Below are 14,724 nucleotides of genomic sequence, written 5' to 3'. Positions count from 1 at the left end.
TGATAAAAATAATCTAAGGCTATTATTTTCTAAAATATATTTGTAAAATGTTTAATTTAATTTATATTTTGTATAAGACTGTCTAAGAACAAAGTTGTCATATTTATGTTTTTTATATAATCAATAAAAATAAAAAAATTAATATTTTATGAGGTATTTTTAATAATTATTATTGTGTAAAAAAATAAAATATACAATTATTAACTATTGTTATTACTTTTGAACAATTTTGAAAAAAAAAAACTGATGGTTTAAAACTAATGTTATAATTTAATAGTATAACGTGCAGATGTGTTAAGTGCACTTTTATCTGTTTTCAAGGAACGATATTTTAAATTTAAAATAAGTATACAATCCAATATTTATAGTAATTTAACTTTAAAATAAATTTAAAATATCAAAATATTTAAGATAGTCATCAAGATAATATTTAGTAGTAATTGTATATACTTAATGGCTAATCAATTTACAGTGTAAAATATTAACATATTAATATACATAAATTATTATTATAGTACTAAAAATACACTGTTAAATAATATTACTAATACTTAGTACCTAATTTAATCTTATGAGTGTCAATTAAGAACATTTTTTTAAATGTTTTAACTTAACTATGTAGATTTATGATATAATGATGCTTAAATTATTCAAATGGCTAAAGTGTGCATTTCAATATTTATTTTACGGTACCATGAAGTTTAAGCATTTATGAAAGTACAATGGAATAAATAATATTCTACCAATTAATTGTAAAATATATTTGCTAGCTATAGGAACCTAGGTACTTGCTTGATAAGAACACTTAATAATTTAGTAATATGGTTACTATCGAATATGACATGTTCATCACCTGTAAATTATCAGGATAATAGTGAATTATAATATTATTTAAATTATGACTATTGTTCATAATTATTATTACAAAATATGGTGCAAGTATAGAGAAATAAAATAATCAAGAAAATCAATTAAAAACTGGAGGTATATGTGATCAAATTTTAAAGTACCTAACACTAAATATTTTGGTCAGATTATTTGTTTAAATTTTATTATTTTTAAGATAGAAAAAACTTTATAAATCATAGTTGTTATAAAAAATAATGTAATTCAAATTGGTGCTAAAAAAGGGGGATTCAGTTCAACATTTTTTTTTGTTTTACACGTTATGTGTCAAAAGAAAGGTTAACAATGTTATTTTATTATATGAAGTAAAAATAATTAAATTAAAATAAAAGAATATCCAGACAAAATATTTAGTGTTCCTTTTCCTTAAATCATGGTCCTATACTGTAGATATGTCATATAATATAAAAATATAAGTATATTATAATTAGGGCTTAGAGTTTGATGACCTAAAAATCTTTTAAAAATGCACATAAAAAAGTATTCATATGACTTATAAATAACAAAAATACCAAAAATAACATTTTCAAAAATTACGTTTTTTAATAAAAAATCATCGTTTTTAAATTAATATTTTTAATCATTTATTATTTTATTCATCAGAATTTAAACGATGAAAATATTTTTTTACAGACTACAGGGCCTAAATTAAATTTGAAACGGGGATAAAAATAATTCCAATAATGAAAAAATTACAAAAAAGAAATCGGTATTTTTAGAAAAATAATTGAAAGATTTGGCTATACAATAAGTTAGTTTTTTCAAATATTTACTTTGTCAAAATAATATGAAAGAAAAATGTAAAAAATTGCACTAAAATCAGTAAAAATTATCGTATATTCAAACATTACCAAAAAATGCAAAACTATTCAAAATAAAAATATTTTAATTGAATTATAATCTTTATAATTTTGCCCACGAGCCTGAAATACATTCAATTTTATTACCCTGGAGAACATTTCCAGATTTACGATGGAATTTGGTGATACTTTCATCACTCGCTTGTGAGCAGAGTTCATGGTCATAGCTAATAACAAAGTTTTTTTATATTTTAAATCCATCTCTGTCCAATTGCTGCTATAAAGTCCAAAATTCACCGTGGATTTCTATAAACAGTTTATGGAATAAATAAATATCATAAAATGTTTGTTCGATAAAATGGAAATTTATGTTTTACCCCATTTTCTATGTGGTTGAACCCGTAACAATAAATGTACAGTTCAAGGGTGAGTGAAGCCAATCCGCAAAAAAATTTCAAAATTGGCGCTGACACTATAGAATAACCCTTGATATACGACTAGATGATAAATAAAATCGAAATAAGTTTAAAAAGTTATTATGATATATTATTGTCCTTGTTAAGGACATCGTGTTTCTTCACTATAAACCGCGTGTCTATGACCTAATCAAAAGCAGATACTTGTATCACTTACCAACGATATGAGAAATATCAACGTGATTATTGAGTATGACCCATCAGCTATTTGAATCAGAACCATAGGTCGAACGACGTCGAAAAATGCATCGTACTGTCTACAAGTAAATCGGGAAAATATGATTGAAGGTATAATATATAAGTAATAACTAATAACCTACCCTACCTACTTGAAGTACTATTTCTGACTCTCGATACTGTTGGACTTGGTTAATATCGTTATAATAAATATAAATATATATTATATATTGCCATATTGGTAGATACTAGATACTTGGATACCAATACTAAGAACCATAGTAACAACATAATAAGGACAATAAGGTTTAGATATCGATACATTTTTGTTTTTAATTCTAGAATCTAGACGACACTTTACAAATTCAAATTCAAATATGTATTTTGTTTTTATTAGATCCATTACTACATGTTGGAAAATTAGTCCTTTTATTATTGTATGAATATTTTATCGTCAAGATATTTTATTTCAAATTCTGTAGGCCAGCGAAAAACCAATTTATTTTTCAAACACGTTATAGTGTTATCGCATTCTTTTTACAAATGTATAATAGTAACCGGCAGATACTAGATAGCATACAATATTATAACTAGAGAGCGGATTTTTAGGTTTTTACATATTGTTATTGGTTTTATGCAGCTTTATGAGAGTGAAAAATGTGGACGACTTATCCTTCACAGAGTTCGTAGGAAATAATTTATTTAACATATTAAAGCATATTTTGGACTTAAGAGAATATTTAGCCTATTTTTCATATTTTAGAATATATTCTATTATTGTTCATAAAAAATCATATTATACATTATTAATTTATCGATTTGTGATTATTTCCAGCAACAATTTTTTCTAGGAAAAAAAATTATTTTATATAAGAATGATAAAAATTAAAAATCATCTAATTATCTACTTGTTTGTAATCAAATTGGTAATGATGATCATTCTGTTACTCTTAATCCATGATTGTACTTACGATCTTATAATAATGTGATAAGAATGATTTCTAATAATAAATCTATTTTTACTTTTATATTGTTTATTATTTTAACTTTAATGTTTGACGATTTAGTTAAATTTGTAATATTCATTTTTATTTTTTTTTAAATACCGAAAATTAACAAAAGTTTAAAATATTTACATAAACAGTGGATAGAGTCGTATAAAACAAATGATACAGTATTTATGACTGATGGTGATATAGTTTAGTAGGTAACTAAGTATGAACTAATTTTGTTTTTATTAATTTTATTTGTTTTTTTATAAATATTTCATTATATTTATAAAGGTAACTAAGTATGAATTGATTTATGTTTTATTGTTAAATAACTTAGCTGTTACTAAAAGCCATACAAGTTATGTATTGTATTTATTAAACTATTTTGTTTTTATATAATATATTTCATTATATTCATATACCTATGAACTGTTTTGTATTTTTTATAATTAAATATTTTATATGTTACCAAAAAGGAATGGCACATAAGTTATTTATTATTTTTATTGAATTATTTTGGAAAAAAAACAAATCATATTATCTGCATATTTACAAGTTTAAGGAATATTTAGAGAATATTTTAGGGTTTTTTTAGAACATATTAGCATCATATTTTAAGCTTTTAAGAACCTAAAAATCCGCTCTTTAATTATAATCCACAGAAACCGTCTATTAATTATCATAATTTACCACGTCTAAAGAGTAAAGCCACGACTCGACAAAAATAATTATATAAAATAACAACGCGTTATAAGCTTTATGTTGAGACTTTTATAGTTTATCTATACAATTCAGCGAATTTATGCGTCAAAATTCTTTTTATTTTTTTAAGAATAAGGTAAGAAGTGTGTGTTAAGACAACAAGCTACAATACTATACAGGAAAGTAGGTAGGTACTCATACACCATAGGCATGCACAGATTTCAATTTTCGATCGAGCCTGGAACAATTAATGCCCCAATACTTGGACAGTGCCTCTAATTTTTTTTTAGCACATTAATGTACATTTTAATTGTAAATTAAAAACTGTGTAAATAAAATCAAGTTATATGTGCACACAACATTATGTGCTAATACGTATCTAGACATGTATTTTTGAAGTTAAAATTAAAATGATATAAATACAATTATGCATAAAAAGAAGAAAACACAATACACAAAATTAAAAAAAAAACTTGGTTCAATGAACAAAAAATGAATGTACATAATATTATATTATATAAACTTGATTATATGTAATAAATTTAATTAAAAAATTATTAATGAATTCTCCTATTTCCCATACTATTTTGAATTCATCAATGACCATGTTATATTAATATTAGGTGCTAGTTTTGGTTTAGTAAACATTAATAATAAGTCGATCTTGATATTATAAAGTACTCCTTAATTTATATTTTACTATTATTAATTTAGAAAATACCTACCCATTCGCAGAAACAACTTGTAACTGATATTACATTGAATAATTTCAGTACCGTGAAAAATCCATTAAATGATTTTATGACGTAATCATTTGCTTTCATATAATCTAGCCACGAATGTATTGATTCATTATTAGTATTAGTATCTGGTTAAAATTTCATAATGATTTATGCCTCTAAAAAAATTCTGGTCGAGCCCCTGCTCGCTCCATGTGCACGCCTATGATTATCATTTGGTTCATACGAGTAGTTTCGAGACTAACCAAAAAAGTGTGATAGTATTAACATTGATGGCGAGCGATTTCTTAGCCTATACTAATTACTAACCATATTTTAGTTAATAGTAAATTATTTTAGTAATTACCTAATTAATTGATTATGCTAATACAGACATACAGTAGATTGAATTAACTTTGGACAAAGAACACTAAATTTATTATATTATTATAAAAACATGTATTATACACACGTATTAATTCATATATGATATTGTTATTAGCTTTTGAGTCAATACCAATGATATAAATAAAATCATATAAATAAGAACGTGATTATTTGGTTAATTTTTAATAAATAGTAGAATATGTATGTAATATTATTTATTGAAATAAATATCAAATATTATATTTAACTAAAAGTACTATATAAATATGAATGTGCTAAATAATAAGAATAATATTGCTATTAAATTACTTATACTTTGGAATTCGAGATTGTTTAAATAAACATTGATTTAGGTCTACACATTATATACGTCATACTTAGTAAAAAAGACTGTAGAGCATGTTTGCCTAGAATCATTTTTCGTATTTATTGATTTACCGTGCTCGACCGGCTCGCCCCGTGCGCACGTCTATGATTTACACAATATACCTAATATAAGTAGGTACATTACCTATAAGAAGTAATTATTATTCAATTATACGGTAGGTATTTATACCTACCTAATACCTATTGCCTATTATAGACAGTTATCGTGTATTCGTATATATTATATATTTATAATACTGTATAATGTACATAATATAATCAGTACTTACTTGATTATATTTTTATTGTCAAGAATGTGACTTGTCAAATTGTAGTAGTCGTCATCTACTATGGGTGTTTCGCTTATCACGGCTGCAACAGTTAAAATACGGATAATATTTATTTACTTAACCATTTACCGTCATTCGTTGTACCTGAACCATTACAGAGACATACTTGTAACGTGAAGTGATTAATATGCTAATTATTTTCCCGACGTTTCATAATCGTTTTCCAAATAGGAATTAATAATATAGGTACCTATCTAATATGTGATCATGTGGATAGTGGGTGCCTATACATAGAAATGTATAAAGTATCGTATTAAACCATTAATAATTATTGTAGTTTATTCTAAATTTATTCAGAATTATGAATGAATGAACAAAAACACTATTTTATATGAGTTATACACTTTTTCATCAAACATTACATATCGTAATATAAATATATATGTACTTATACTATAAAATATTATTCCATATAAATTATAATCCATAGTATAAATATATATCATAACACAAACCAAACATGTCATTGTGTATAATAAAATGTATAATAATAATTAATATAATATGCATACGTGTACATTTTAAGTACCTACTCCATAGACATAATACTACTAAGTATATAAATGTATAAATGTATATTATCTATAAAGTATGAAGTCCTTACGAAAAATGTTTTTTTCTAACCATAACAACATAAATAAAATCGTTATTTATCGTTTGACGCAAATGGTGTCAGGATCTCCTAACTGAATAAAACCCATTCACAACTTCAAGAAGTTGTACTGGATGGATTCTTCGTTCAAGTTATCAGCCCCCTTTATTCTATTTTTATACTATTTCTACTTGTACAGCACTTATACATATTGTAAAAATAATATATTTACAGATTGTATAATAAAAAAAAAATAAAAAAAAAAAATTATCATTTAAATTAATAACTTTGTCCATATTTGAACTTAAAAAATAAAATTGTCTTTAAATAATTATTAGATTTTACGGCTTCATTATAAGAGGAATCTTGTATTAAATTTTTCCAAAGAAAAGTTTTTGTGTATTTCTAACTATAAAATAGTTTTAAAACTTTATGAGACCTTGACGAATTTTGTCAAATTTCTAGCTTTTAACATTTATAAAAAATATGCCTATGTATTTTTAATATTAATTTTATATTTCATTTTCGAGAATTTTAACGTAGCGAATAGTTTTTTCATAGATATTTATGGAAAAAAGGACTAAAAAATATCGAAGATTTATTATACCTTTAAATGAAAACATAGTAAATAAACTTCAAGTTTCTATAAATAACCCAAAGAATCAAAATATTTAAAAAATCTTTATAAAAAAAAAATATCACATTAATAAAGTGTAATAGATATAAAATATATTTAATTATAGTTTCAACTATATTTACGGTTATTCATATTTTTAAGGTTTTTTTTTTTTAGTTTATCCCGAGGTTAGATTAGGTTATTTTCAAACCAAATAAATCCAATTTACTATCGCCTATCGAGTATCAGAAGTCCCATTTAAAATTAAAGAACGAAGCGTTTTTACTTATGTCTATTCCAAGAACCAAGAGCTAAGAGTTGACGACAGACACAAGTATAAATTATTTAAAAACACTCGTACGCATTATTGTAAAACATTAATCGTTTCTTATAAAATGAGCGGTTGTTTGTTTGAGAAGGAACAATATTATTAATTATTATGGCCATTTAAATACACTTTTAAATATTATAATATGCTTATATAATTATAATGTTTATATCCCTGTATTAGTTTATCGTGTTAGTATATATTTATTTATAATATCATAATCATATCAATGTTAATTTAAATTATTTTAAAGTACACAAAAACAGTCAAGCTGATGAAATATAAAGCATATACACTATACTATGCAGTTCTATGGTACAGCCATTAAATTCTCGATTGATGCATTAGATGTATTGCAGATAGTTACAGATATTTTAATGCGTAAGTAAATATTTAAATAAAAACTTTGTATTAATTGATTGATTGGCGATTACCAGAACGTATTAACAATAATAAATAATTGAAATATGAAAATGACGTAGTTATTATAAAACGCTCAAAACCTTGAATACGCTAAATTAATTTTCATGTAGGTAAGTACGCTATACAATAAATAGCTGAAGTGGTTAAACTATACGACATGTGTGCCAAAAGAGGTATACTAGCAAATTTTTACGGCATTTAAATATTTTATTCTTGAGTTTAGTAAAAATAAAGAAACGGAGAAATTTATTTAATATTTATAAAAATAAACTGATACATTATAAAAATTTATAATTCATTGTTTGAAGATACTTTTTACTTTTCACGTTTAACAAAATACACAATTGATAAAAAAAATAGTTTAAGTGAATATTTTTAATACCCCCTTACCCCGATAAAAATTGTTTAAACCTTCCTATGTACATGATATTACTAGCACCTGATTTTTTTTTAACACTTTGAAATATGACTCAAAAAAGATTCGCTACTCCTGATGTATAAGATTTAGAAGTGCAATCAAAAAAATGTTGAGTAAATTTGATTAAACGAATAATAATATAAAACATATGTGAAGTATCGTATACATTATTTATATTCACATCAGCATAATTTCACGCCAGTATAGCAATAAATAACACATTATTTTCGCGTGTTATTATTATTTTTTTTTAATTCCGTTATAGTCGAGAACAATGATTTCGGTCAAATAAAAAAAATTTTACATTTAGCACACACTCACCCACGGTATCGAACCGTTGACCCGCCGATGATTTGACACCCGACCGACAACGGCCCAGCGTCCCGTAACCGGTGGACATGGTGCGGAACAGGGCGTCGAACACGAAACACATGGTTACCAGGTAACAGTCGAACGACGTCCAGCAGAACACGTTGACGGTGAGTATGATGGATTCGACGACGTACACCACTGCCCAGACGACGGGCTGGTCGTCGTACTCGGACGTCATGAACCACGGAATGATCACCCACACGAACAGCGTGCCGAAACTGAGCGCAACGAACGTGCGGAGGATGACCGTCAGCGTGACCTTGCACCGGCGCAGCTCGGACGGGTCGTGGCTTCCGCAACCGGTGAACGTGTACCGGGCCGCGTCCAGGGTGGCGCACATCCGGTCCGCGTTGACTACCACCAAGTAGCCCTTGAACAAACACATGAGCCCGTTGATGACCAATACGGCCATGTTGGCGAACATCTGGAAGTCGTGACGGGCCAGGTACAGCCGGCACACTTGCATCGACTGCAGCCCGAGCGTCAGGCATACGACCACCAGTGCGACCGTCCGCCACAGGACAGCGTCGATGCCGCATTCGACTGGGTGCAGCAGCTGGTAAACTCCAATCGATTTGAACAGCCTCACGTCCACGACCGTACCACCATCGGCATTTTTTTCCGCAGGACTTCGCGCCATCGTCCTGTCGTCATCGGCGGCCCTCCTGGGGTTTACCGTCGTTGCCCCGTGGTTGCCGTTGTCGACGGACGCTGATGATCTCATGTGGTTATCCCTGCGGTGCAGTCGAACACACGAAAACTTTCGTTTAGTACATCAAATTTTGTGTTGTTAGTTTAAATATTCGAGTAGGTATGAAGTTAACCTACGATAATAAACTTAACAATAAGAACAAATCTGTGCTTTTTCGTTAATATTTTTACAATATTTTAATTTTCAAGAAAGTTACACTTATATAACTATAGAATATTTAAACTTAAATTGTTTTCATTCATTTAATAATCAAATATTATTACAGACATCAATAAGACCAAATGCTTATGAACATGAATACACAATTATACAATGATAACCTTTATGATTTGCAATCATGACTTACTGTCTTAATTCTTGACATATTTTTTCATGTAAACACATGAAGACAAATACCAGTCTTAATGATAATGATTTTACGTTAGATTTTAAGCATTTATTATACTTGTCTCCAATTTTTATGTTTGCATAAAATATAGGTCTACAATTAAGAAATAGAAAATTAATAATTGTTTCTATAATTGTGTTTATATTACATATTTTAACTAAAACAAAATGTAAAACAATAGAAAGATAGATTAATTTTATTTTAATCCATACGAGATAAGGTCGGGTAATATAAATGATAACTGAAAAAAAAATTATAATAACTTATAACAAATTGTATATATTCAAATTGTGTGGTTTACAACTTATATATTATGTTACATACAAAGTCCGGAATTGTACATTTCGCAATTTGTACACGTACGTTTCTTCAGCCCCCCCCCCTCATAAAACATTAGCAAAATTTTTAGAAAATCTCTTCCCAATAAAAAACCTGTTTTCGAAATTTGGTATTTCCCCAGCTCTCCCAAAAACTAAAAATAACTTTTTCCAAAATAACTATTATGAAAAATTTGATTTGAAGGTGAGGTGAGTTATATTATAATGATTTTATTTAATATTCTAATATAGATGCATTATAATTTATTATTAAAATATAATAAATATACCAACTTATTTTTTTAATAATAATCTATTTGTTGAAAATGTTTTTGTGAAACACTGGTAGAAAAAAAGTTAGATACTCGTACAAACCAATATGTGTTTTTATGAATTTATATTTTGCATTAAATGTCTTCTATTTTTTTTTTTTTTTTTTTATTGTAGAGGTATTACTGGTATTAGTTAGATTTGTTAATGTTTATTTAAAGCAAAGTGACTTATTTTTTTCATGACATAACCAAAAATAAAGAAGCTATTAGAGTTATTACTTTTCATATAAATTTACCCCAAATAAATTGATATAATTAAAAAAATTGCAAAAAAAAATAAACTATTTGATTTAAATTAAACCTTTTTTTTTATTAAAATTTATCTAAAAATTAAATTTACAAACTAGCTATTTCTATATTATTTATCCAAAAAAAAAAAAAAAAATGAATTAATTTAATATTTTTTTATTTTCATATTATAAGTACTTAATAATATGTAATATTAAAAAAATACTTTTAAAACACAACAGTTATTAATTATTATATTGTAATTTTTTAGAATATGTTTTTAAATTTTATGATTTGTACAACAATTGTACACTTCGGAATTTGTACAGTGATTATTGTACGATCACAGTTCTCTTAGTAGATCACCTGCTACTAGGCAAAACATAGTTAAGATACTTATAATTCCTTTCGACAAAGCCTGTGAATGGTGACACAAAATGTATAATGCGACCGCGTTAATAATTATGTTAAACACGCGAAACATTTCAACATTTTTTTACAAACGCCGCAAACCGCAGTACTGGCTTATTTACATTTTAATGGTTAAATAAAACTATAATCTACCAATTAAATAATAATAATTACTAATAATACATAGAAAAAAAAAAATAAAAATATTATATCATGGTATAAAATATCCTTAAAATATAAACTAGACCACCGTCTCGTCACTTATCACTCATAATCGTTTGTATACCTACATTAATTGATTATCCATTTAAATTTGATACATCCTGCAGTAATACTATTACAATAAGACATAAGTTACACAAAGATAAAATACACATGAAATATTCTGTTAAAACCTAACCTACTTATATACTCATTAATTTCTTAGCAAATATGCAGCAAGATTGAACAATTGAACTTACATATTATTGCAATACTATGTATAAGTATTCAGATATTCGTCACATTTGATGAATATATAATTTATACAATAAACATATACATATACATTATACATACAAATTATATTGTAGTCTTCATCACACACGATTATTTTTGTCGGAAATACTTTAAGAAAAATAGCTTACATTGTGTGGGTGAGACTTTATATACTTTTGTAAAGTATTAGCGGCACATCGTAAGTACCTCCTACCGACGTTTTTTTCAATACGACGATCAATTATTTAACATAAACTCAAACCTTTCTGCTCGTGCTGAGGTAAAAATACAGGTCTAGTTCATGGAATTTTATCCCATTTTGAACCAAAACCATCGTCGGGTTTACGATGATTATACGCGTTCGTTTATTCATTCGTACATACTACATAATATATGTTATGGGTAAGTATTTTTGTATTTATATTCAATTGCGGTCAGGTACATTGCAGTTACAGTGACGTTGATGGTTAGGATTTATCGCATTGGCAAAACGATCGTAACGTTTTAAACACATAGCACTATTGCAGTAAGTGTATACTATAATATTATTGTACAGATGACATGAATAAATTATGTTATACACGGTTATAATACCTACTTAGGTATACCTACGTATTAGATAAGTATGTATATACGATATATACCTATAGACACCGGTTACACGCAACTTCAATAATATGCACGTCATATTATTATTAAACTATATATTTCGTTTTAGAATACCCGCAGACGAGAATACAATTACCCGTTGTGATTTTTACAAAATGCATGTAATTCGTAGCTGCAGCTACCTGTAAAAAATAATATAATATGCATAGCATGCAATATGCGTTCGGTATAATAATTATTTTATGCATTATAACCAGGTACCTAGTTGTATGTTATGGGTAAGTACCTATAATACTACTCTAGTTAACTTCTACAGTTCGATTTAACTCCGATTAGTGCATGCGATATAATAATGTGCATTATTGTTTAGAATTGTGTATAGCTGATACAGTGGAACCTCGATAACTCGAACTTCTACAAGTCGAATTTTCGATAACTCGAATTTTTTTTTCGCCCCCAACCGATTCGAGTTATCGAGGTTCCACTGTAGTACTTTTTTAACAGCGATCTAGGTACGTATTCTAAAATTTAAAATTTTTAAAAACCTTAACATTTTTTCGCCGATAAACCAATAATAATTCAAAACATAAATTATGCTAAAACTAACAGGTTAGTAAAAATCAAAATGATATTTATTAGGTGAAAATTATAACTTAAATTAATCATAAACATTTAGGAATAAAAAAAAAAACAAGGAATAATTAATTAATATAGTATATACATGCACCAGTCATTATTAATAGTTAAATACAATACAGTATACGTTTAACTGTTTAAGTAGATAACCACTATCCACATACTAATTTCTATAATGTCATATACTTATATTATTAAGTTCTGTTTGGAAAACGATTACGAAACGTCGGAGAAATATTTAGCATATTAACCGCCTCGTATTACAAGTATGTCCCTGATGGGTATATAGTTACTAAATAACAATTAATAGTTAAGAAACTCATTTATAACTCGGTGTCAACACTACATTTACCAGGTAAAGTCTATATTTTAATTTTATGTTCGTTGTTACTTTAAAGTTTAAATTCATGTTTATAAATATTATTATTTTTTCATTACTTAAGTGTTCCACAGACATAATGTTTGTTATTTCTTAAAATCAACTTTATAAAATCTATATGTTACATATTTGTTATCAGTATTAGTTGAGTTAAAAAATTCAAATTATATATTATGGTTTGATATTTATCAAATGTCAATAAAAAATGTATTAAGCTTTCTTCTGTATCAATCCGTCATTATTTATAAAACGGTTAACTATAATATCATATTTTATGTATGTATATTGTGTATACCTAAATGTATGTATTAACAATATTATTAATAAAAATACTTTAAGTATTGATTATTCAATTACCTAAAAATGATGGTAATTGCTCATTTCTAACTATTGGTAATGCTTTAATAGTTGTTATTATTTTATCTTGACTTACATGGATACATAAAATATTATTGCATTAAGCTTTAAAAGTTGATATAGTTAGTAAAAATTTAATGTACCTACTCGATGTTTATAAATATTTTAAATTAATTTAGTTTTTTTCTTTAAATTTCACAAATAGTATTAAATATAATAATTTGTTTTTATGCTGTTACTTATACATATTTGTATTCAGGTATGACTGAGAAATTGCATGTACAAATATGTAATTCTTTATTTATTTAATATTTAAATAATAAATGAGCTTGAGGATACTTTGTCTAAAGATATAAGTATAAATAAAAGAAATATTTTGTTTTGCACTGACACATGTTATAACGAAAGTATTTAAATATAATACTTACAAATTGTATTTACCTATTGGCTATTTTTACTGATAAAATCTTATTTTAAGATTTAAGTTTTAAGTAAGGTGTTTCAACAATGCATTCAAAATAGTTCAAACAAAAAAACTCATTTAAAGCCTAAGGGGTGTTGAGAGAAAAAAATATGAAAAAACAGCACAGTGAACTCAACGCAAAGCTCTCTTTATGATGCTGTCAATTATTGTTAAAATGTTTGAACGAAAAAATAAAGTTGTACAGGAACGTTGTTAAAATGGCTAATAAATGTATTAGTATACAAACAAGAAATCTTTATGTACACTTCAACAATTTACTAGAAATTTCATTGAATTTAATCTCAAAAGCCACGAGGAAGACGTTTCACAGTATTTAATAAAGTATTCATACTATATCTTTACAAATAAAATGGTAATTTAATCTCTTTTCTATGCACACGACTATCGAAGATGCACAGTATATCAATAAGGTATCAATGTTTATTACAAAGAGTTTTTTTTTTTTATTACTAAAAATTAGACACGTTTTATATTATGTTTTGTCATGTGCATGTACAGATTACAAAACAAGTTCCGTACTACTAAATATCCGTCCATGTCCGTTTCGTGAAAAGTCATTCACATTGTGTAATAGTTATGCGATGTGTAAAAATAAAAAATGATTTTCCATTTCGTGAAGTGGATGAAATTTCTATCCATTTCACGAAATTGGTCAGAACATGAAATGGATGCGTCATATTATATCATTAATTATTTATATACTATATCAAAAGTAATGTCGTATTGTGTGTAAAGTTATATTAAATATTAGTATTCAGTGCTATATAGAA

At 26.3% G+C, this 14,724-nt stretch overlaps 1 protein-coding gene across 1 annotated transcript; it reads right to left on the bottom strand.

Moving 5' to 3' along the window:
• Positions 1–765: 765 nt before the first annotated feature.
• Positions 766–9,348, bottom strand: LOC112595532 (odorant receptor 22c-like). The gene is made up of 6 exons (XM_025340777.1): positions 8,574–9,348; positions 5,816–5,897; positions 2,340–2,439; positions 2,084–2,203; positions 1,854–2,012; positions 766–853 (listed from the first exon to the last, which is right to left on the bottom strand). The coding sequence occupies exons 1-6, from the start codon at positions 9,346–9,348 to the stop codon at positions 806–808; spliced, it is 1,284 nt and encodes a 427-aa protein (XP_025196562.1). The 3' UTR covers positions 766–805.
• Positions 9,349–14,724: the final 5,376 nt, after the last annotated feature.

This window comes from Melanaphis sacchari, unplaced genomic scaffold (genome assembly GCF_002803265.2).
Source record: "Melanaphis sacchari strain LSU unplaced genomic scaffold, SCAv2.0 Contig27_pilon_pilon, whole genome shotgun sequence".
Taxonomy (NCBI): domain Eukaryota; kingdom Metazoa; phylum Arthropoda; class Insecta; order Hemiptera; family Aphididae; genus Melanaphis; species Melanaphis sacchari.
This window is presented reverse-complemented; position numbering and strand designations above follow the sequence as displayed.